This window comes from Bidens hawaiensis, unplaced genomic scaffold (assembly GCF_021521415.1).
Source record: "Bidens hawaiensis isolate Kalapana, Puna unplaced genomic scaffold, B.hawaiensis_p1.1 tig00044294_1, whole genome shotgun sequence".
In the NCBI taxonomy this organism is placed as follows: Eukaryota; Viridiplantae; Streptophyta; class Magnoliopsida; order Asterales; family Asteraceae; genus Bidens; species Bidens hawaiensis.
Window position 1 is genome coordinate 42,051 of NW_027497877.1, and position 22,578 is coordinate 64,628.

Sequence of the window (22,578 nt, forward strand, 5' to 3'; positions counted from 1 at the left end):
TTACTTTTTGCGTTTTCGATTTATATTTTGAGTTATTATTTTTTTATTAATTTTTTTGAATATTTTTTTGAGGGGTTTTTGAAACCCTTTATATTTTAACCTTTACTTGGTTCAAGATTGGTTGACTTTATCCATCTTGACCCATACCCATCCTAAACCGAATAAAACCGAGAAATCGAAACCGAACGAAAACCGAAACGAAAAAAAAACAAAAATGAACAAAAAAAACCGAACCTGAACCGACACGAAACCGAGTTTTTTTTTTTTTTTATAAACGAGTACGACGTGGGAGACATCTTTGTTATTTTAGTTTTTGCGTTTTTGATTTATATTTTGAGTTATTGTTTTTTTATTAAATTTTTTGAATATTTTTTTGAGGGGTTTTTTGAAACCTTTGCATTTTAACCTTTACTTGAGTCAAGATGGATTATCTTTACCCATCTTGACCCATACCCATCCTAACCCTCTATTTTAAACATCCATCCTCATCCATATCCACCCTGACCCAAACCCATCCTGACTCGTCACCCAAATCCAACCCAACCCACTCATATTGCCACCTCTACTGACTGGGTTTTTAGAAAACAGTTCAAATCATCTGATCTGGCCCTTTATAGAGACCGACGGGCCAGGCAGGATTTCAAAGCAGTAGTGTTAACGGTCTAATAATCTGATTCCAAAGTTAAAATAGAAGATGCCAGATATGACTAATTGAAGTATTTTGTCCCCATTACAATACTCTCGTATTTATACATACTCCATGGATGAAGTTGGTAGAGGTGCATAAAAGAAACCCAACCATTGATTTTAGCAGATGCCATTTTTGATAACAAATCAAAGACGACGTCACCTTCATATTCATCTTGGTTAGCCTCTGTTTCCTGTTCTTCATCCTCTATTGTGTCACATAACACATCAGGAGGTTCACTCTTTATTCAATGGCTGAGATTCATCTTCCTCTCTCCATGCCCACAAAGAGCTCTTCTATCCGCCGTTGATCTCATCTTCCTGCTCGCCCTCTTTGTTTTTGCTGCTCTAAAGCTATATTCAAGATTCACATCCCACACTTACACATCACCCGTTGATGATGAACCTTTGATTACTAAAACCACAACTGTTCACACCAATATTTGGTTTAAGCTGTCTCTGTTTGCCACCGCCATATTAACAGTTTTGTCTATTGTTTCATCAGTTTTGGGATTCACCGAACATACCGAGTCGCCATGGAAGGAAGTTAATGCCATTTCTTGGCTAATTCAAGCTTTATGTTTTCTTATAATTATTGTTTTAGTCTTCCATGAGAAGATACGTCAAGCAGTAACTCACCCGTCGTCTTTTCTGGGGAGTCAATTTCATCGTCGTTGCATTGTTGGCTTGTTCGGGTATTATCCGACTAGTTTCTAGTACCCGGAACGCTTCGCTTTTCAAATCCGACATAGTTTCGTTGATCTCTCTAGTGTTTTCGGCTTTCCTGTTCATTGTATCCATAACTGGCTCAACTGGAGTTACAATATCTAGAAACAGTAACGGTAACAGTGACGATAAAGTGTCAATTGTAAGCGGATGGGCAACAGCATCCATTATATCAAAACTATTTTGGCTATGGCTGAACCCATTGCTATCAAAAGGGTACAAAGCCCCTCTAAAGGTAGTCGACATCCCGACGCTATCACCCAAGCATCGGGCCGAGAAAATGGCAAGCCTATTCGAACGAAACTGGCCTAAAGCGAATGAAAACTCGCAACACCCTGTCCGAACCACGCTTATCCGATGTTTCTGGACAGATGTCTTATTCAACGCGTGCCTTGCACTGGTAAAGCTCTCGGTCACGTATGTCGGGCCTTTGTTGATCCAGCAGTTCGTTGATTACACGGCCGGGAAGAGATCGTCACCGTACGAAGGGTATTATTTGATACTAACCCTTCTAGTTGCAAAGTTTATTGAAGGGTTGGCATCCCACCAGTTCAATTTCCACTGCCAGAAGCTCGGGATGTTGATCCGGTCGACGTTAATCACATCATTGTACAAAAAGGGGTTACGCCTCTCGTGTTCGGCTAGACAATCACACGGTGTTGGACAGATAGTGAACTACATGGCGGTGGATGCTCAACAAGTGGCTGATATGATGGTTCATTTGCATGCTGTTTGGCTTATGCCTCTACAAGTTGCTTTGGCCCTTATTATTCTTTACACGTACATTGGGCTGCCAGCAGTGGTTGCGTTGGTTGGACTAGTGGCGGTTGTGATTTGCGTGATATATGGTAATAATTTGATGAACAGGTTCCAGTTTGGTCTTATGCAAAACCGGGACAAGCGGATGAAGGCGACGAATGAGACGCTTAACTATATGCGGGTGATCAAGTTTCAAGCATGGGAAGAGCACTTTAGAAAGCGGATTCAAGCGTTTCGCGAGTCCGAATACCAGATGCTCACCAGGTTCGGGTTCTCCATAAACGGGAACACGATCCTTTTATAGAGTACGCCTTTGCTGGTGTCCACGCTCACCTTTGGGAGCGCGGTTTTACTCGGGATCCCGCTTACTTCGAGCACTGTTTTCACAGCGACATCGTTGTTTAAGACGTTGCAAGAGCCCATTCGGACGTTCCCTCAGTCGATGATCGCGCTGTCGCAGGCTGTGATCTCGTTGGGGAGACTGGATAGGTTTATGCTGACTCAGGAGTTGGATGAGGGGTCGGTGGAGAGGGTGCTGGAGAGTGGCAGTGGCGATGGCACCGCGGTGGAGGTTAGAGATGGGTCTTTTAGCTGGGATGACGAAGCTGCTAATGGTGCTGTCGTCATGAATTTGAACTTTGACATCCACAAAGGACAGCTTGCAGCCATTGTTGGGACTGTGGGTTCTGGGAAGTCATCTCTTCTTGCCGCAATTCTTGGCGAAATGCACAAAATCTCCGGGAAGGTACGTACCATTATTATTATTATTATTATTATTATTATTATTATTATTATTATTATTATTATTTCCTCTCTCTCCATCCATATCATAGCCAATGTGACGCTGAGATGTTTTTTTATGAACCAAACATCTTTTCTGTCTTTTATGACCTAATAAATGACCCGTAGGTAACTTGGGAAAATCTTCGAAATAGTAATGTTAATCTCCTCCTTATTTTTCAATTTTAGCTATCAATTAGTAAAAATCCCAAAAACAACTAACAACCCTCGGATCCGATGGAACTTGTTAAAGATTTGTCGGATTGTAAAAACCATCGGATTAAAAAACATTCTTGATGGCTATTTTGGGAATTTTAACTACTTGATGGTGGATCTCTGGTTGATCCATACCCGATTTTGATATGACGCTCCTAACCCAACGAACTTGAACATATAAACCCTACTCCCTTTCCACATTCTCTTACGGCAGTAATCCTCCTCACTATTAAGAAATCGAAATCCTTCGTTCAAATTTGGTTTTGTCCTAATTAACCGTTTATACACAGCCATTCAACCAGCGTTAGCGACACCATTATTGGCTCTAGTTCAATTTAAGGTTGACCACGGTTCAGTTGAGTTATTATGCGAAACCGAAACTGAAGTTATCAGTTTTTTAATATACAAACCGTTCGGTTTTCGCTTTTTGGGTTTTTGGTTTCGGTTCGGTTACTAGGCAAAACCGAAACTGAAGTCATCGATTTTTTAATATACAAACCGTTCGGTTTTCGATTTATCAGGTTTTCAGCTTTGGTTTGGTAATAGTTGTTTTTTTTTTCAATTATGTGTAGACATTGCAAAAAAAAAATTAAAAATAAAATGATGATTTTAAGCTTGTAAGAGCGTATTAGATTATCACATATATATTGAATTCAAAAAACAAAACCAGTCACGTGTTAAGTGGAACCTTACAAATACAAAGTTGATAAAGTAATAAAGTTTAAAATTCAACAACATTCTTAATAAAAAAACCACTAAAAGTTTAGTCTCAATCTTCACTTATTATCTTGTTCATCTTCAAAGTATGATTTGAACTTATTACACATTTAATTTGATAAATATAGTTTTTTTTTTAATTTAATTCATTTAATTTTTATGGCTTAATTGTATTTCTTTTAAGAATCACATGCATCGCATGAGTTATAAAGCTAGTGTGTATATATATGCACACACACACATGCATATATAGAGTTACTAGCTTTTGAACCCGTCAATTACACGGGATTTGTTAAATAATAAATGAACAGAATTGAAGGTAAGAAGAAAATAAAAATATACATAATCTCAAATTTAGAAATTAGAATGAGATGAGAGATTAGAAATATTAGAAGGGAAATTATAACTCATTTGTCAAAATTGTTTTATCCCATGACCAATGGATATGTAGGATAAATAAGATGAGAAATTAGAAAATTATTAAGGAAATTAGAACCCTTTTGCCAAAATTATTTTGACTCATGACCCATGGATATATATGAATGAGATGAAAGATTAGAAAGGAAATTATAACCCATTTAACAAAATGATTTTGCCATAACCCATGGATAGGTAGAATGAGTGAAAAGAGAGATTAGACCAAGAATAAATGTGAGATTGTCACATCATCTTAATTATTTTTTTTTATTAGTAAGGTTAGATTAGATTCGATGTTCAAAAGAAAACTCCAAAAAAATAAAAAATGGAGAACCCCTTTCCGAGCCCTTAAACATCTCTCTCCATCTTGCTATGCACCATCAATTGGCTACATCACATCTTTTTTTAAGGAAAAAACCCCTTTAAAAAATAAAAAAATAATTAAAAAAATTGTAAAATAAAAAAACACAAAAATAAAAAACCAGAATATTTATCTAACACCACTCAGTTCATTAAAAAAAATAGGTTTACCTTTTTGAGGGGGGTTTTGGTTTAATTATGTTATGTAACGAAAACACAAAATGTTGTGTGTCATGTTCCTATACGGTCCATGTGGTCGACATAAACGTAGAAACATGTCCAAGTGGCCCACACTCACGCACAAAAGTACATGGGGCTTTGATTTTCAATGTGCCTTTTTTTTTTTTTTTAAATTCCCAGAACTTGTTGGGTTATCATTTATTGATTACATGATATAGTTCAACTAATGCATGTCCTACCCTTTGTTGATGATCTTGCAACAGGTGAGGATATGTGGGAGCACCGCGTATGTTGCACAAACAGCATGGATTCAAAATGGGACAATTCAAGAGAATATTTTATTCGGCTCGCCAATGAATAGGCGGAAATACAACGAAGCAATCAAGAACTGTTGCTTGGAGAAAGATTTAGAAATGATGGAATTTGGAGACCAAACCGAGATCGGAGAGCGTGGGATTAACCTCAGTGGTGGCCAAAAACAAAGGATTCAACTCGCCCGAGCTGTTTATCAAGATTGTGACATTTATCTGCTTGATGACGTCTTTAGTGCTGTCGATGCTCACACGGGTTCTGACATATTTAAGGTGATCATGCATATTGGAACAAATTTTATTCATTTGTTTTGAGTAGTAATTCTCACAGTTTTTTTTAAACTTTGATTGTAGGAATGTGTGAGGGGGCTCTACGAAACAAGACAATCTTACTTGTCACGCATCAAGTTGATTTCCTCCATAATGTTGATCTTATCTTAGTAAGTATCATAATCTTTTATTAGGATTTTGTTTGTTCGTACTTGAATTTAACTTGTATCTGTTTTAGGTGATGCGAGATGGAATGATTGTTCAATCGGGAAAGTATAATGAGCTGCTAGAATCGGGTATGGATTTTAAAGCTTTAGTTTCCGCCCATGAGACCTCGATGCAACTAGTTGAAATGGAAGCTACCACATCAGATAGCCCCTCCCCTAAACCCCTTCAAAAATCTCCTAGCCTAAACCCACGAGAAGAAGATCAACAGGCGTTAGAACGATCCAAGTCTAGTTCCATAATTGGCACCTCAAAGTTAATTGAGGAAGAAGAGAGGGAAACCGGAAGAATCAATTTAGGTGTTTATAAGGTTTATGTCACCGAGGCTTCCGGATGGTGGGGCCCGATTATTGTTTTGGTTTTTTCAGTCGCGTGGCAAGGCGCACAAATGGCAAGTGATTACTGGTTGGCATATGAAACGTCTGGTGAACGGGCTTTCAACCCTTCATTGTTTATAGAAGTCTATACAGCTATAGCCGGTCTTTCACTCGTTTTGGTATTCTGTAGAATTATTTCTTCAACGTTTCTTGGGCTTAAAACTTCCCAGATATTCTTTAAGCAGATTCTTTACAGCATACTTCATGCTCCAATGTCGTTTTTCGATACTACGCCGTCCAGAAGAATCCTTAGCAGGGTAAAGTTTCTTAAATCTTTTATTACTATGATTATTTTTATCAGTATCAGTATCATTATCATCATTTTCAGTAAGTAAATGCTAAACATTTACAGAGGTTATTTGTTTGATATTTTCAGGCATCAACTGATCAAACGAACCTCGATGTCTTCCTTCCATTCATGATGAACCTGACGCTTGTCATGTTCGTAACAGTGATTGGCATTGTCATCATTACTTGTCAGTACGCATGGCCGACTGTTTTCCTATTGGTTCCTCTTGGTTGGCTCAACTTTTGGTTTCGGGTATGCCTATCTAGTTTAATCTTTTTAAGTGAATTGGCATGTGTAAAAGAGGCTAGAATAATAAAAATAAAATAATAATAATAACAATAATATATCCGAATGTTGTGTTTACAGTGGAGGGATAACCCTTAATATATAAAAACTGGAAACTAGAACCCCTAGATATACCTAACTTAGGCCCATGAGCTAACCACAACTAATTGTTTCAGGGATACTATCTGGCAACGTCTCGTGAACTAACACGACTTGACTCGATTACAAAAGCACCCGTTATTCACCATTTCTCAGAGAGCATCTCAGGCGTTATGACAATTAGGTGTTTTAGAAAGCAAGGTGGGTTCGTTCAAGAAAACATTAACCGCGTGAACGGAAACCTAAGAATGGATTTCCATAATAACGGATCCAACGGGTGGTTAGGTTTTCGTTTGGAGTTTCTTGGAAGCTTATTTCTATGTGCTTCCACAGTGTTCATGATCATCTTACCTAGCAGTATTATTAAACCAGGTGAGCTTAAATTCCTATCACATTTCACATTGTTTTTACTTGTTAAGAGAGCTAACTAATCTTGAAATGTGCAATATTGATCAGAGAACGTTGGGTTATCACTCTCGTACGGTTTGTCACTTAATGGAGTGTTGTTTTTTGCTTTATACATGAGTTGTTTTGTTGAAAACCGAATGGTTTCGGTTGAAAGAATTAAACAGTTCACCAACATACCTTCAGAAGCCGAATGGATGAAAAAAGATAACCCTCCCCCTTCAAATTGGCCTTCTCATGGCAATGTAGAACTCAAAGATCTTCAGGTAACTAAATCTAAACTAAACTCGTGTCTTATTTTCATTTTAAGTTAAAGTCTCTTAATGTTTTGTTGTGAAAACAGGTGAGGTATCGGCCCAACACGCCTCTAGTTATTAAAGGGATTACACTAAGCATTAAAGGAGGCGAAAAGATCGGTGTGGTTGGTAGGACCGGTGGTGGAAAGTCAACTTTGATCCAGGTTCTGTTTCGGTTGGTGGAGCCATCTGGCGGGAGTATAACCATTGATGGTATCAACATCTCCACCCTTGGATTGCATGATCTAAGGTCAAGATTTGGGATCATTCCTCAAGAACCAATTCTTTTTGAAGGCACTGTTAGAAGCAACATTGACCCCATTGGTCAACATACTGATGAAGAGATCTGGAGGGTAAAACTTATTTGTTTTTTTTTTTAAGTGACTACATGTTTAACTGAATTAAGATATACAAAATAGAAACCAGAAATGCTATAGAAACCTAAATTGGGCCCTTGGGCTAAATACAAATAAACCTCGAAATACAATATTAATAACTATTTAAACAGTTTCATGGATATACCAGATGTCTAACATCCTTGGCCTCCATTGATTCATCTCTAGGCTTGTAAACAAACCGAATGAACACGAACATAGCATGTTTGCTCGTTAACTCATAAGTTTCTAACCTAACAAATAATCGAGCACAAACAAGTAAAACGAACGGGGTTTCCTTGTTCGTGTCCGTTCGTTAAAAAAGTATAGCATGTTTGTGTTCGTTAGTTAATAGTGTAAACGAACAGTTAAAGTAACGAACGAACATAACCGAACATAGATGAAGGAGCATAATCGAGCTAAAGCTTGTTAATAGTGAGGTGAAGAATAATGTGTTGGGCCTAGAGAGTTATAAAAACTAGACTAAGTTGTAATGAGCCAAAAAAATTGTATAAAAGAATATACTAACGAACATTCACGAATACAGATGAACGAACGAGATGTGCTCGTTTCGCTCATTAATTAAATGAACAAAAGTTTTTGTTCATGTTGTATATAAACGAACATAAACAAACTTCCTGTCAAACGATTCACAAACTGTTATTTGTAGACCTATTCATCTCACTCGAGAATTTTGTTTTGCAGGCTCTTGAGCGATGCCAGCTTAATGATGTTGTAGCTGCAAAACCAGGAAAACTAGATTCTGCAGGTACTAAAAACAATTATTTAACAACGGAAGTTGGGGTGTGTGTTTAAACATATTGATTTTGTTTGTTTTTTGTTAGTTGTTGATAATGGCGATAACTGGAGTGTGGGACAAAGACAACTTTTGTGTTTGGGAAGAGTGATGTTGAAGCACAGCAAGCTCTTGTTCATGGATGAAGCAACTGCTTCTGTCGATTCACAGACCGATGCAGTAATTCAGAAAATCATACGCGAGGACTTTGCTGACTGTACCATCATTAGCATTGCTCATAGGATACCAAGTGTCATGGATTGTGACCGTGTCCTTGTCATCGATGCTGGTAACTGATAACTCCTTTACTTATATGTAGGCTTGAGAAAATGAGCTTGTTCATGTTCGTTTATGTTCGTTTGTTAATAGTATAAGCAAACGGTTCACGAAAATCAATGAGCAAACAGCGCGCACACAAATTAAAAGTTAATATGGAGTTGTAGACATCAATATGTTGGGCCTAAAAGTTAGATAAAACTACACTAAATTGTAAATAGAGATATCTTAATTAAATAAAACTAAACTAAATTGTAGCATGCCTGAGTATATTAAATGATTATATAAATGAAAGAACTTAAAACTAACGAGAAGATAAATGAACGTAAAGGAACGAACATAAACGAGCATAATTGATCGTTCACAAACATAAATGAATAAACGAGACATGTGTTCATGTTCGTTCGTTCGTTTAACTAAATGAACAAAAGAATGTGTTCATGTTCACTCGTATATTAAATAAACGAACTTTCCATCAAACGGTTCAGTGAGCATTCAGTTTGTTTACAGGCCTACTTATCTGTGAAAGACTGGAATTAATATATCCAAAGTCAGTAAAAGAAACTAGAAATCCTAGATAAACCTAACTTAGCCTGCGGGGCATATATGTCCTTATCTAAACAATAGTTATTGAATTTGTGGTTTTAAACTTGAATTCACTGAGTTGTGAATTTGCTTTGTTTTAAACAGGTTACGCGAAAGAATTTGATAAACCTTCGCGGTTGATCGAGAGACCATCACTATTTGGGGCTTTGGTTCAGGAGCATGCGAACCGGTCTTCTGGTTTATGAAAAGCACAAGGTTTAAGAAGAGAAGAGGCTTGTGATTTGACAGTTTTGATGAATCAGTTGTCTAGTCTACGGTAATAATATTATGCTAAACTTGTCTATAAAAGTTTGCCTGATGGAATTGAGATGATTAGTTATTATTATTATTATTCTAAAGTGTAATTTTGGTGCTTGTAATTTCTAAATAAGTTCATGTGACTGGGCATTTAATTGCAGGTTTCAGTTAGGCATTTTATAAAACACTTCATCTGCACTCAAATCTAATTAAACAGAAACTTGATCAAAATGAAACATTGAACAATAATACACAAAATTAAACCAGCACTGAGATACGTACCTTGAAATCAACCAGGTTGCAGATGGAACAGCAAGCTAATTTGATGTTGATGGTTAAAACGATCAGAAAGATCACAATTATCTGCTAGTTGAAATAAATTTATGGCTCGTCGTATTCGTACGGTTGAACCGACAACAATCAATTCGAACGATCCTGGCCCGGCAAGCCTGTTCTTCGTATTTCTTCTGGCCGCCAAAACATTAGTTTGGACATGTTATAAAAATAAAGTTAATAACATTATTCCAGAGTTCATTTATGAGAAGAAAGATTTATGAGAAGAAGGGAAAAAAAATAAAGTTCTCTTTTCTCCGTTATTTTGTTCTCTCCTCTTTCTTTTTAATTTCTTTTATTTTAAGGTAACGTTTGGTATGCTGGAATGATTGTGGGAATGAAATGATTCATTAGATGGTAATGGAAAAAGTGGTGTTTGATTGCTCAATGGAATAAAATCATTCATTACACATGGAATCTCATTCCATCAAAACCATTCATTCCCATCCTCCTTTTTGTTCATTCTATTCCTCCTTCACCCTACTTTCTCAATAACACTACCACCTAACAACGACTACCACCACTACCATTGCTGCCACCACCACTAGCCGCCACCATCATCATTGCCACCACCTCCATCACCGCCGCCGTCACCACCGCCACCACCGTCGCAGTCGCCCTACTATCGCCATCACTACCAATGCTACCACCATTTGACCACCGCCACCCCTACCACCACCACAACCACCACCCACCACCGTCATCGCCACCGGCACCACCATTTTGTCGCCGGAGCTACCACCACCATCGCCATTGCGTTTTTTTTTTTTTGTAAAAAAAACATTTTTGAAATGATACAAATTCTTTTATTTTACTTCTTATTCTCTCCTCTCATCTCCTTTTATTTGCTTTAATGAAAATCGGGAACACCCTTTTTATATTTTCCCTTCCTTTCTTTTCTTAAATGAAACTTGGGAACACAACAAATTTTTTCCATCCCTCATTTTCCTTCCCTTTCCTCCTTTAAATGAAACTCGGGAATGTGCATAAACATTCGTATTTCGTTGCATATAATTTAACACTTACAATTGACCGTATTATGTGACGGTTTCCACGAAACCCAAAAGGGTACTCTAAAAATCCGGTGTAAGATCAATATAATCAATCCTACAGAATGTGTCATCTTCGTTGTAGAAGAACTGCACAACATTTCGAGACAAGTGCTTACGCTTTTGCGAATGCCAACCATGGTTGTCAAATGGTGCTAGAATGTAGTCAACAACAAGAAGTGAACAAGAAGATGAGTCGTTGCGTTGCCTTGTGTTTATTCTGCCTATCGTTTCTTATGTTAAATGACATCTCATTGCTTTTGCATGATGATGGAGCTACATCTTTATATTCGTAGTATGAAAAATGTGATGTGTTTTTTGTAATCTTTTATATTATTGCATGCTTTTTTTCTATTTTTATAGTAGTTTTATTTTACTACCAGCTCGTTTTATTTTATAGAGTTCGATAAAACATTAAGCTAAAACTTTAAAAACAATTATAATTACTCATAAGTTATTAATTTATTTAAGAATTAAAGAGAATACTTTGTACTTTTATTTGCACAACAAATATTATTATATTGGTATTATCTTACTATTGGTAAGTAAATTTCATCTTCCTATCCATATCTCATTCAAATTTCACTCTATACGTTACCACCCACAAGCAAATAAATATAAAATGTATTCCGGCCCTAGTAGACCTCTAGAGGATGTGCTAGAAAGCCCTCTGTATGCCAAACCAAATAATCCTTTGGTCGAAGATCCCGCTGTATAGAACGGTTTGTCTTACCCTATGCTTATTGCTTGGTTTGACTTAGCTTAATCGACTTTAATGTAGATTTGAACTTTAATAAAAGATTAAAAAAAAAGGAGTTTTAACAAGCTGTTATAACTTCTGTTAGTGCACATGTCTATTGCTTTCGTCTTTGTCAAATGAAGGTGAGCGAAGCTTAAAAGGAACTAAAAGTTTGTTCATTTTAGATGGAGTATAAATAAAGATATGGGGTGATAGACAATTTGAATACGAGCATGTGGACGAAAACGACACGTAAAACGGAGCTATAGCGAAGAAGTTATGAGTAAAACAGTTTTCTGGTCTTCTGGAGCATAACATATACGGAGTATATGTTATACGTTGAAAACATATACGCTGGTTGATGACTTATACGCTAGAAATGCTCTAACCACCCTATAAATAGTAGTTTGAGATATGCTTTAAAAACTCTTTAGTCCAGAACGTATATGTACTAATATTTGTCATATCTTGTTGCAAATCTTGATATATATGAGAAATAGAGATAAGATAATGAGAAATCTTGTTGTTTTTGATCACGTTTGGGATTCCGCACCTTCACGTTGATTATAGATATCGATCTACGTCTTGTTCACGACACGAACACTTTCCTACAACTTCTAACCAAAAAGAATTTTAACAAATTTAATACATATTAGGTCCTAATACATATCGAAGTGTTTATTTCTCTCCCTCAATGACACTAATCGTTGAAAATATACAACTTTGTTAACATCAGTTTAGCTATTCGTCACATTGGTTTGGCTTCATTTTTATAAATTTGTGTAACTGAAGTCAAACTAATATAGTTACTTATTGAAGATGAAGAAGATTGGGAGATGATTAGGGACTTTAGGTTTTTAATTAACTTTTCCAAAATAACGATGTTTTAGTAATTTTGTAAAAGGTAACATAAAAACCAAGTTAGCTTTACTTTTACTATCTTACTTTAGAACAAACAGTGAAAAACAAACGTGTAACCATAGAGACCAAAAGTATAATACGCACGTATCCGAGAGTGGACGCTAATTAATGTTGTTACAAAATAATATACGTAAAATATTCTTGTAGATTAAAAGGTGTGGTGACAAGGCTTATTGTGCACGAGATTACCGTGTGCCTTTCAGGGGGTATTCAATTTCCAAACGAATACCCGTTGAAGGTGTCGTATGGGTCCCAACGTCAAACGTCCCATCACTCAAATTATCAATCATTACCAACTAACGGCGTTAATCGGTCGTGTATAATTATAAACATACATACTATATATTGTGTCTGTTTTGATCTACACAAATCGCGACGGAAACAAAATAAATCAATGGCGAACACGGAACAGAAACCGGTGATGGTAGTCGGCATCGATGACAGTGATCATAGTTTTTACGCACTGGAATGGACTCTGGACCACTTTCTAGTACCTTCTGCTCCTAATACTCCGTTCAAGCTGGTCGTTGTTCACTCCAAGCCTTCTCCCACTTCCGCCATCGGTTTCGCCGGTCCTGGTAAATCAATTCATCATTATTATTATTATTATTATTATTATTATTATTATTATTATTATTATTATTATTATTATTATTATTATTCATTTGTTTTGATTATTGTGTCTGTTTTTGCTGGTGAATTCAGGTGCAGCGGATGTGTATCCGTTTGTGGATTCGGATTTGAAGAAGATCGCTGCAAGAGTCGTGGAACGAGCCAAGGAGCTTTGCCATTCCAAATCGGTTCGTTTCGTATTTTAATTGTTATATAATTGAGGATTAGTATTAATTTGGCTGTGGCTGGATGATTTGGATTTAGATTCCGATTTTGAATCTAACCGCAGCTTGTTGTGATTGGATCGTTTTGTTCGGTATTAATGATATGTGTATTTTGAATCTATAGTCGAAATCGAAATTGAATTCGGCGTTAAAATTGTGAGGTTATGGACAACCCCTAGGTTGAAGGCTATCAGGTTTTGTATGTTAAATACGTTTATGGCCGGCTCAACGAATGTGGGGGCCTAAATCGAAACAAGATTTTGTGGCCTTTTCATGACAATTGTTAAGGAAAAAAAATTGCTTATTACAAGTTTTGAACTAATAACCTATACTTTAGTAACAACCAAGCCAAACACCACAACAATACATTACTTCGAGTTTACTTTACCCATTATAATATATCTACATATAATGTTTTTGTCGGATTTGGAGGCCTCAATTAAGTGTGGACCTAAAGCCCTAACTTGTTTCGTTGTCCCACAAGCCACCCCTGCGTTTATAGATTTGTAGAAACTTAGGCTAATGGTAGGTAGTGGTATTGATCATTCAAGTTTGCTGTTTTTTGAGATTTTATACCTAGCATAATAGGATTAGGGCTTGTGTGATTGAAATTGTGAACCGGATTTGAATTATTGGAAAACTTTTAGCATTTAATGATCAGAATTACAGAATTAGGGCTTGTGCAGTTGGAATCGTTGAATGATCCTTGCTCTTTGTGAAATGACTTTGAATTTTTAGAACACTTTTAGCTTCTAATGATCATCACTACAGGATTAGGGCTTTTGTGCAATTGGAATCGTATGCGGTTTATAATGGCCCTTGCTCTTTTTTATTGAACTTTTAGCATCGTATATTCATATGCATTTGAAATGTTGGTTGTTTGGTGTTGAAATGTTTCATTTGTGTATCACTTTAATCATTTGCACTTGTTTGGATTAGTTCTAAAAGATCGTTTCTCTATGTAGGTGGATGATGTGAAGGTTGAAGTTGTGGAAGACGATGCCAGGAATGTTCTATGTGAAGCTGTAGAGAGGCACCATGCTACCATACTGGTAGTCGGTAGTCATGGTTATGGTGCAATTAAAAGGTAACCTTTATTCAATAACTTAACACGAAAACCTAATGATTCTTGTTTCAAGTTCTGATAAAATTTTGCATATTTAAACACTATACTAATTTGTTATGCAGGGCGGTTTTGGGGAGTGTAAGTGACTATGTTACTCATCATGCTCACTGCACCGTGATGATTGTCAAGAAGCCAAAGACTAAACACTCGGGTTAGCTTTACCCCAAGTAAGCTGCAAATTACTTGTACTTATATTCTTCATAGTCTTGGCTTTAGAAGGTTAAGACATGATTGGCATGTGCTCGCTTAGTCAACTGCCTTCAACTTGAAACTGCTTGATTCTTTGTTACTATATACTTGTGTGTATGCTTACCATCGATAAACTGTATTATAATATACAGTGTTTCATCTGCTTGTTTTTACGGCTATTGATAAATCTGTTTTTGGTTTTATAAGAAATGGTGCCTGTGTGACTTAGGTCTTGTGGACAGTGATATTCTTTTTGTGAGTAGTCTTCATAGCTTGGTGACAACTATAGGAACATTTTAGTGCCATCAATTCTGGACACCCCCTAGCTGTGCCGGCGCATCTAGCTACCATTACCGCCACTTACTTGGCGGCACCTGCTACCACATCTAGCTGGCAGCGTGGCCAATTATTTCATGTAGTTAGCTTAGTACGATACCACCGATTACTTTTTCCTTCCAGCAGCCTGGGGACTTAGGGGTGTTTGCGACGGGTTGCGGGTTGGGAGGTTAAATTGTTCAACCCGAACACAAGTTGAAGTCGTCCTGACCCATATTTTGAATCGTATTCGGTTTAAAGTTAGAGCCGATCTTGAAGTCGTCCTGATTCGGCTTGACTGGCGTGGATTGGCTCATTATAAACACCATGCAATCATTTGGAGAAATAAACTCGGTCCACTGGAGGTATTATGCCTTCGGTCTTACGTAGTAGCTTATTTAAGATAGGATGGGGATGAGGATAGTGATAGGGATGGGATAAGGATGAGGATAGGGATAAATCTGTACACTGATATTGGTAACTAGAATCTTAGTAACTTGGTGAAAACAATACTAAACATTTCAATGCCACCATTTTCTGAAATCTGATATCCCTAACAGTGCCGCCACATCTAGCTACCATCACTTACCACCGGCCACCATATCTAGTTGACATTGTGGCTGATTAGTGCATGTAGTTATACTTAGTACCACCCATCACTGTATTCTTCCAGCCGTGTTATGGTGGCAAGTTGACGAGCTGCAGGTTGTTAGGTTACATTGTTCAACCCAAACACAACCCATATTTTTATTTGTGTCAAAAACATCAAATTTTTATTTGGGTGTTTAGGGAATGGCGATAGGGGGGGATGCAGGTTTGGCGCCAACATTGTGTTGTGTGGAGTATGGTTTTTGGCTGAGGTGGATGGGAAGTGACGCCCCCTCCACCTCCACAACACTTAATCTGACCGATATATACAAACTGAACCAGCCTTTATATAGCTTTAAAATAATTTTGATATAAATTGTTGTCTTTTCCTTTCATTTTTTTTGTAAATTAACAATTTTGTCTTATATTTAATCTAAAACTTAACTGAATTTATTAACTAAAATGAACTTAAATCAACCAGACCCATAACCAACTATTAACTGAATTAACCGAAACTCCCTGTCATGTCACCGAAAAATCCAACATGTATAACATGATAAATCGTTGCTACTAGATTCTATTGTAAAGACATAATATTACATAATTATCCATTGAAAGTATGAAACTTCTAAACCACATGTCTATATATAATTATATATACATTATTCGACTTGCACAAGGAAAACACAATATGGCTGCAGTCTGTTACATGGTGGAATGCAACCGCACAGATTTCCACCTGCACACCTGCTGTACCGATGGTGATGAGACTTTACCTTGACCGACCCTAGAAACATTATCCAATGTATTCTCACGTGTGGCAGTAGTTGTACGCATCTCACCACATCGCTTGTCAAGCCAAGAAATGATGTCGCCAAAAACAATATCAATGTTGTGATCTGTCTCACCAGTGGTCAAGCCATGCCACATACCCGGGTAGAGTTTTATGGTCTTGTCTTTACTGCTCGCTTGAGCGTATAAAGCTTTGCTTACTTCTGGATCCGTGACTGTATCGGCTTCACCATGCAACACAAAGAAGGGTATTGTCACCTGCCAATAAAGTCAAAGTTAACACTGTTTCGGACTTTTGGCTGAGAGTAGGCTTGTAAACGAATCAAGCGAATGCAAACACAGCATTGTTGCGTGCATTCATTTAACAAACGATCGAACGCAAACAATTAATGTAACGGAGTATTCTTGTTTACTCCTTGTTAGCATGTTCGTTTGTTAAGAAATTGATGGTGTTTGTGTTTGTTTTTCTTCGTTCATTAATAGTATAAACAAACGGTTTATGAACGAATCATCAAAGCAAGAGGGTAATTTTGTAAAATAACCTCGTTTAATGTGTCTTCAAGGCTCATGCTAGTTCTAAGCAATTCAAGAGCTGTTTTAAGCCTGGGCTTCTCTTGATAAATCAACTTGTTCCCGCGAATCTGTATACCGTGTTAGTTTACAGAATTAGCCTTGGTCAGATAGGAGTTTAAGAGGTAAGAGGAGGGGTAGTAATGGAATTTAACTAGTACCTCCTGTCTTTTAAGAGGGTCCTTAAAAGCAGCCTCAATGACATCTTTTGTAGGGACAATTTTCCAGGTGGGAATCAAGTCCTCTACTCTTGTTAATATTTTTACAACTAGTGGGTGAGGCTTCACTTTCTCTGATATCTATCAACAAAATATATTGAAAATTAGTACAAAATAATTATAAATTAATTAATATATAAAAATCAAATTAGCCCTTAGCTTATAGGGTTACCTTACACATGGGAGCCACAAGAATAGCAACATGCCAGAAATTTACATCTTTTTTATGCACAAGGAGGGCTACTGCACCACCCATTGACTCTCCATACAAGAATCTTTTTTTGTTCTTGTATTAATCTTTTCCTGATATACAAAATTATTCATAAAATGATATTATTTAAACAAGGACAGAATTACAAATTTTGTCCTTTAAAAAAAGCCAAATTACGGTTCGTGTCCTTTTCTAAGTTTCCTTGCAGGCGGTGTACTTTAAACTTTTTTTTTCTACACGTTATGTCCTTTACGCTAACTGGGTTAGAAAAACTCAGTTAAATGCCCTCATGTGAGGTGCATGTGAGGGCATATTAGTCTTTTTGCCTACCTGCAACTACTTCTTTCTTCTTCATTTTCACTGCTGCTGCTTCTTCTTCTTCTTCTTCATCACCATACCTCCCACTCTTCTTCTCCATCTACTTAACCATCTACCCCTTTCTTCTTCAGCCATCACCGTCACTCACCACATCTCACTCACCATCTTCTTCTTCTTCTTTATTTCTCCCTTGTAAACCTTAAACACCCTTAACCGGTTTTATCAACTCCTTACGATCCCCACCAGGCGTCTTTAAAGTTCCTTCCTTTTTATCTTTTAACCGCCGGTGACAAAACCACATTTGCAGTTGTCGATCCGTTAACCCTAAAGACTCTGAAAGCTGTGCTCTTACCGCCTCAGACGGATACATATCAGCTGCAAAACAATATCAATCACATAAAATTTCTCAAAAATCTAATCTTTAACATCAACTAGCTCCGTCAATCCAACAAATTACCAACAACAATTAAATTAAGAAAACACATACAAGCATAGGTCTTTTCAAGCATATTGAGTTGAAAAGGGGTCTTCATCTGGCGTTTAGGCTTCTTAGATCCATCCGATTGAGCGTTATTATGATCGTTAACGTTCCGATTGCTTTCCCCTTCAGAACCCGTCTCCATTGAACGGCTGCAAATCGAGCAAACCCTAGAATATCACACCCCCAAAAACTAGGGTTCCAGGACGAATTTCAACATAACGATTCCGACCCACCAATCGTTATCCTCAATCAAAGAAAACCCAGAAGCGAATTTCAATTTGGTTAAGTAAATCGAAAGGGTCAATTAGGGTTGATGATAGTAATAATAATAATAAATAAAGGGGTAGAGAGAGAATGAAGGATGTTGTTCTTGAGAGAGAGAGAGAGAGAGGGGAAATTAGGGTTTTGTAAATCTGCAAAATGAAGAAGAAGTTGTTGCAGGGTAGGCAAAAAGACCAAAATGCCCTCACATGCGCCTCACGTGAGGGGATTTAACTGACTTTTTCTAACCCAGTTAGCGTAAAGGACAAAACTTGTAGGAAAAAAAAGTTTAAAGTACACCGCCTGCAAGGAAACTTAGAAAAGGACACGAACCGTAATTCGTCTTATTTTAAAGGACAAAATTTGTAATTCTGTCTTTAATAAACAAGTGATTAGTGGTGATTTTTTCAAGTGATATTACTTATTGAAAAATGTTTGACAAATTAACGTTACGTGAGTGGTGGATACATATATAAGGTCATGAGTAATGGGTAATGCCTCGTAAGAGGCATTTTCCGCCATATTATCATCACCCGTTTTAGTAAAAAACATGCGTGATAGATAATGCTCATTCAATCATTATCATTTAAGACACGTATGGACTTTATTGTAAAAACGCTCATCCCCTTGTAAAGCCCCATGCCATAATAACTCGGGAGATGGTGTAGGGGCTTTATCCACCCATATAATGCCCCTAAATGCTCCATTATACATAATAATTATCATATTATATAACACAAAAGGATTTCTATCACTGAAAGTGTTGTGTTGATGTGAATTCGTTGACTGAAGTTGTAATAATTAGATAATTGTTTTGACTGTGGTACAAGTTACCTTAAAATAACTTGATAATAATAGGTTTGATTATCCAAAAAAATTGATTGTGACACTTCAATATACATTAAAATAAACATTATTTATAATGATCACTTTAAAACTTGTAAAACATTTTTGATAAGTGATGCCTACCCGAAACAAGTTTAAAGTAGTTGCAACAATCATTAACGATGTCATCGAACTTTTTGATGTAACAACGTGCACCCATGGACCGCCCATGTCCTTCATAATCGATCCCAAACACAGCGTATCCATAGCTAGCTAGCTTGGTCCCGCATCCTACGATCGAATTTCCTTTTCTATATTAGAACGATTAATAACTAATTAACTATGAAAGTAAACACCGCAAATATACAATAACCATGTCAAATAAGATGATAGAGTTATACAATACTAATGTAGTATAAAACTACAAAAAAGGAATATCAGTATTATCCAAAAACCTTAAAATTTCTCTTTAAATATAAAGAATATATATTTACGCAATAAATTGTCCTCTGAAAAAAGAATTAAAAAAAATGTGTTTTTGAGTGAGCATGTTGTACTTGTAGTCTTAGTGGGCATTTATATTAAATGCCCATGTTAAAATTGAGCATATTAATCTACAACCTAAATAACTATTAATTAATTATAACCTTTTCAAGTTAGGCAAACAAATGTCAAAATGTTTTTGACTAGATTAGATCTACATAAACATGACGGAACCAAAAAGAAGGTAAAGAGGGGCCATCAACCTTGCTATTATCAGAACTTGTTACCTAATGAGTTTTCGTTTTTAGAAATTGTGAGTTGAACCTTTTAAGTCCTTATTGTTAAAAACTTCAGGAAAAGGTGGTATATGGTAATTCAGAAAAATATGAGTTTTTTAAATATTTAAAAGTTAGAAAAGAGTTCAACAGGTCGTACGCAGTAACTCATTGACGCCGAGAAAGCATAGTTTTTGTTTACAGTGGGATCGGTTTTATCATTTAAAAGGGGCTGCGGCGTAACTTGTTGTCCGCTTACATGCTTCTTTGTTGTAATTTTGAATCTTTTATTAAGAATTGAAATTTATAAAACATAAACTATATGTAAAAAAATTATAGACGGCCTATTTTGCCGAGAAGTTTCAATTCCGTCACTATCTAGTATCTAATATATTAGTCCTCAGGCATGATCAAACTACCAAAAGCGTAAACAAAACTCAGTTCAATACGAGAAGATGCATTTACCTTTCATGAAGTCACCACATTCCATACCATAACCTACAAAACAACAATTAACAATTGATAAATCTTACACCACTAAACCCTATAATCACAAACTTTTATGTGTGAATGATATATATATATGTATACCATGGCAGAGGAAGACAAGAGCTTTTGGAGAAGAAAAAGGCAGCCATCTACAAGTAAAAAGCTGAACTCCTCTTGAATTCTTTATATACTCCTGAAAAGTTCACAAAAACCACCACTAATAATCCAAATTTTATAACAAAATCATAACACCCATGTAATAAAGATTCAATATTTGTGACAAATAAACAAAACCCATTTGCGAAAATCAATCAAACAACTACCTCTTGGTATTCAGCTTCCATTAATTAATGGTGGTTTTGAAGTGAATGTTATTATTGTGGATGAAATGATAAGAAGATGAAAGAAGACAGAAACGAGGAAAAGATGGATTATATTGGGTGATGGTTTCCAAAAATTATACGAGACCCATGCCCTGTGTGCCCATAACTTTCGGCATCATCATGATTGGTGACGTGGAGAATGTTTCCTCAAATTATTATTTCTTTGGATATTAGAATATGCATTGTTTTGTTGGATAGATAAGTATAACTCGTACGTTTGGAATATTGATTAAATAATCAATTCAATCTTCTTATATAATAGTAATAAATTAAGAAAGTTGGTCAGTTTTATTAATATTTATTATATTGTTAATTTGTTACGTTAATTTGATCGTAAGCTAATTCAAGTCCTGAATCGATATGAACACAACATGAAGAAGTTGAACGTTTATTGACCAACAAAAATATAACCTTATAAAATTTGATTAAAATTATTAACCTTGTTAGACTATAATATGTATTGCTAAATAATAGGATAAATATACCCAGCTTGCTATTATCCACCGTAGAGTTTTTTTCTCAAATGAGGTGGAAAGAAATTGTATTTACTTTGAAAATATTTATTATAATACGTTTTCTTAAAGCGTAATTTCTCACCCCTATTCTTATTGGTTAATAATAATTTTTCTTCAAAAGTTTTTTTTTTTAAAAAAACATAACATAAACCGAAAAAATGAATTAAAAAAAATAAGTTTTGTTATTTTTAAAATCATTTTTTCGTTAAGGCATCGAAAAAATGTAACTGTGTGATGATTAATACAAAATGATGGCATCGACTTCATGAGTTGTTGATATTATTGATATTATTAAAATACCTGTTTCTTGAAAATTCTCAAGTATCCCAGTATAGCTCGATTTCTTTCCTTGAAAATTGACTAAATAAAGAGGGTGGCAGTTATAACACATCATGAGATAAGGTCGCTTGAGTACGTACATAGCATATGCAAAAGGCATGATTTCATTATTATATGAAACCCAGTGTTATGCAGTTGGTCCGGATCATTCTAGACCATCTAGAAAGGGGGTTCATGTTTTTCGAACCGCGGAAAGGGGTCATGTGGGTAGCCAGAATGATAAAACGAACCGAGCTACTCAGATAGTCTCGCAAGCCTAGATATTCGATTACTAATGAGATGGTGTAACTTTTGTTTTATACAAAATTACGATAAAAAAAACTAAATAACTAATATTTACTACATGTATAAAATTGTAAATATAAATATGTATACACAAATTTGTATATGTATAAATACGGAGAGAAAGGCTCCCCCGCGATTTTTTTTTTTCATACGGAACATACAAACATACAAAGTGGTATAATATCAAATCAAGATAATGACGCATCCAATATACATAATTATGCAACCATATTCTGATAATCACACAAACTTTACCTAGTCTACAACACAACAAATCTTTTAAAAAAAATGTATTTTGTTTAGATATAACAACACTATACTAATATTAAAAGTAACAAAATGTACCTTT

General features: G+C 36.1%; 1 protein-coding gene and 2 pseudogenes across 3 annotated transcripts; 2 read left to right on the forward strand and 1 right to left on the reverse strand.

The window, feature by feature from the left end:
- The first annotated feature begins 760 nt into the window (after window positions 1–760).
- Window positions 761–9,636, forward strand: LOC143594895 (ABC transporter C family member 4-like; annotated as a pseudogene). Its single transcript, XR_013146429.1, has 12 exons — window positions 761–773; window positions 815–2,917; window positions 5,106–5,426; window positions 5,508–5,593; window positions 5,662–6,282; window positions 6,402–6,566; window positions 6,776–7,070; window positions 7,155–7,369; window positions 7,447–7,752; window positions 8,479–8,542; window positions 8,619–8,858; window positions 9,536–9,636. The product of XR_013146429.1 is annotated as an ABC transporter C family member 4-like (transcript).
- A 3,478-nt stretch (window positions 9,637–13,114) lies between these two features.
- Window positions 13,115–14,962, forward strand: LOC143594889 (universal stress protein PHOS34-like). The gene is made up of 4 exons (XM_077074082.1): window positions 13,115–13,308; window positions 13,436–13,530; window positions 14,532–14,653; window positions 14,755–14,962. The coding sequence occupies exons 1-4, from the start codon at window positions 13,125–13,127 to the stop codon at window positions 14,846–14,848; spliced, it is 495 nt and encodes a 164-aa protein (XP_076930197.1). The 5' UTR covers window positions 13,115–13,124; the 3' UTR covers window positions 14,849–14,962.
- A 1,510-nt stretch (window positions 14,963–16,472) lies between these two features.
- Window positions 16,473–21,002, reverse strand: LOC143594891 (caffeoylshikimate esterase-like; annotated as a pseudogene). The gene is made up of 7 exons (XR_013146428.1): window positions 20,810–21,002; window positions 20,684–20,716; window positions 19,605–19,751; window positions 17,537–17,667; window positions 17,308–17,445; window positions 17,119–17,217; window positions 16,473–16,834 (listed from the first exon to the last, which is right to left on the reverse strand). The product of XR_013146428.1 is annotated as a caffeoylshikimate esterase-like (transcript).
- Window positions 21,003–22,578: the final 1,576 nt, after the last annotated feature.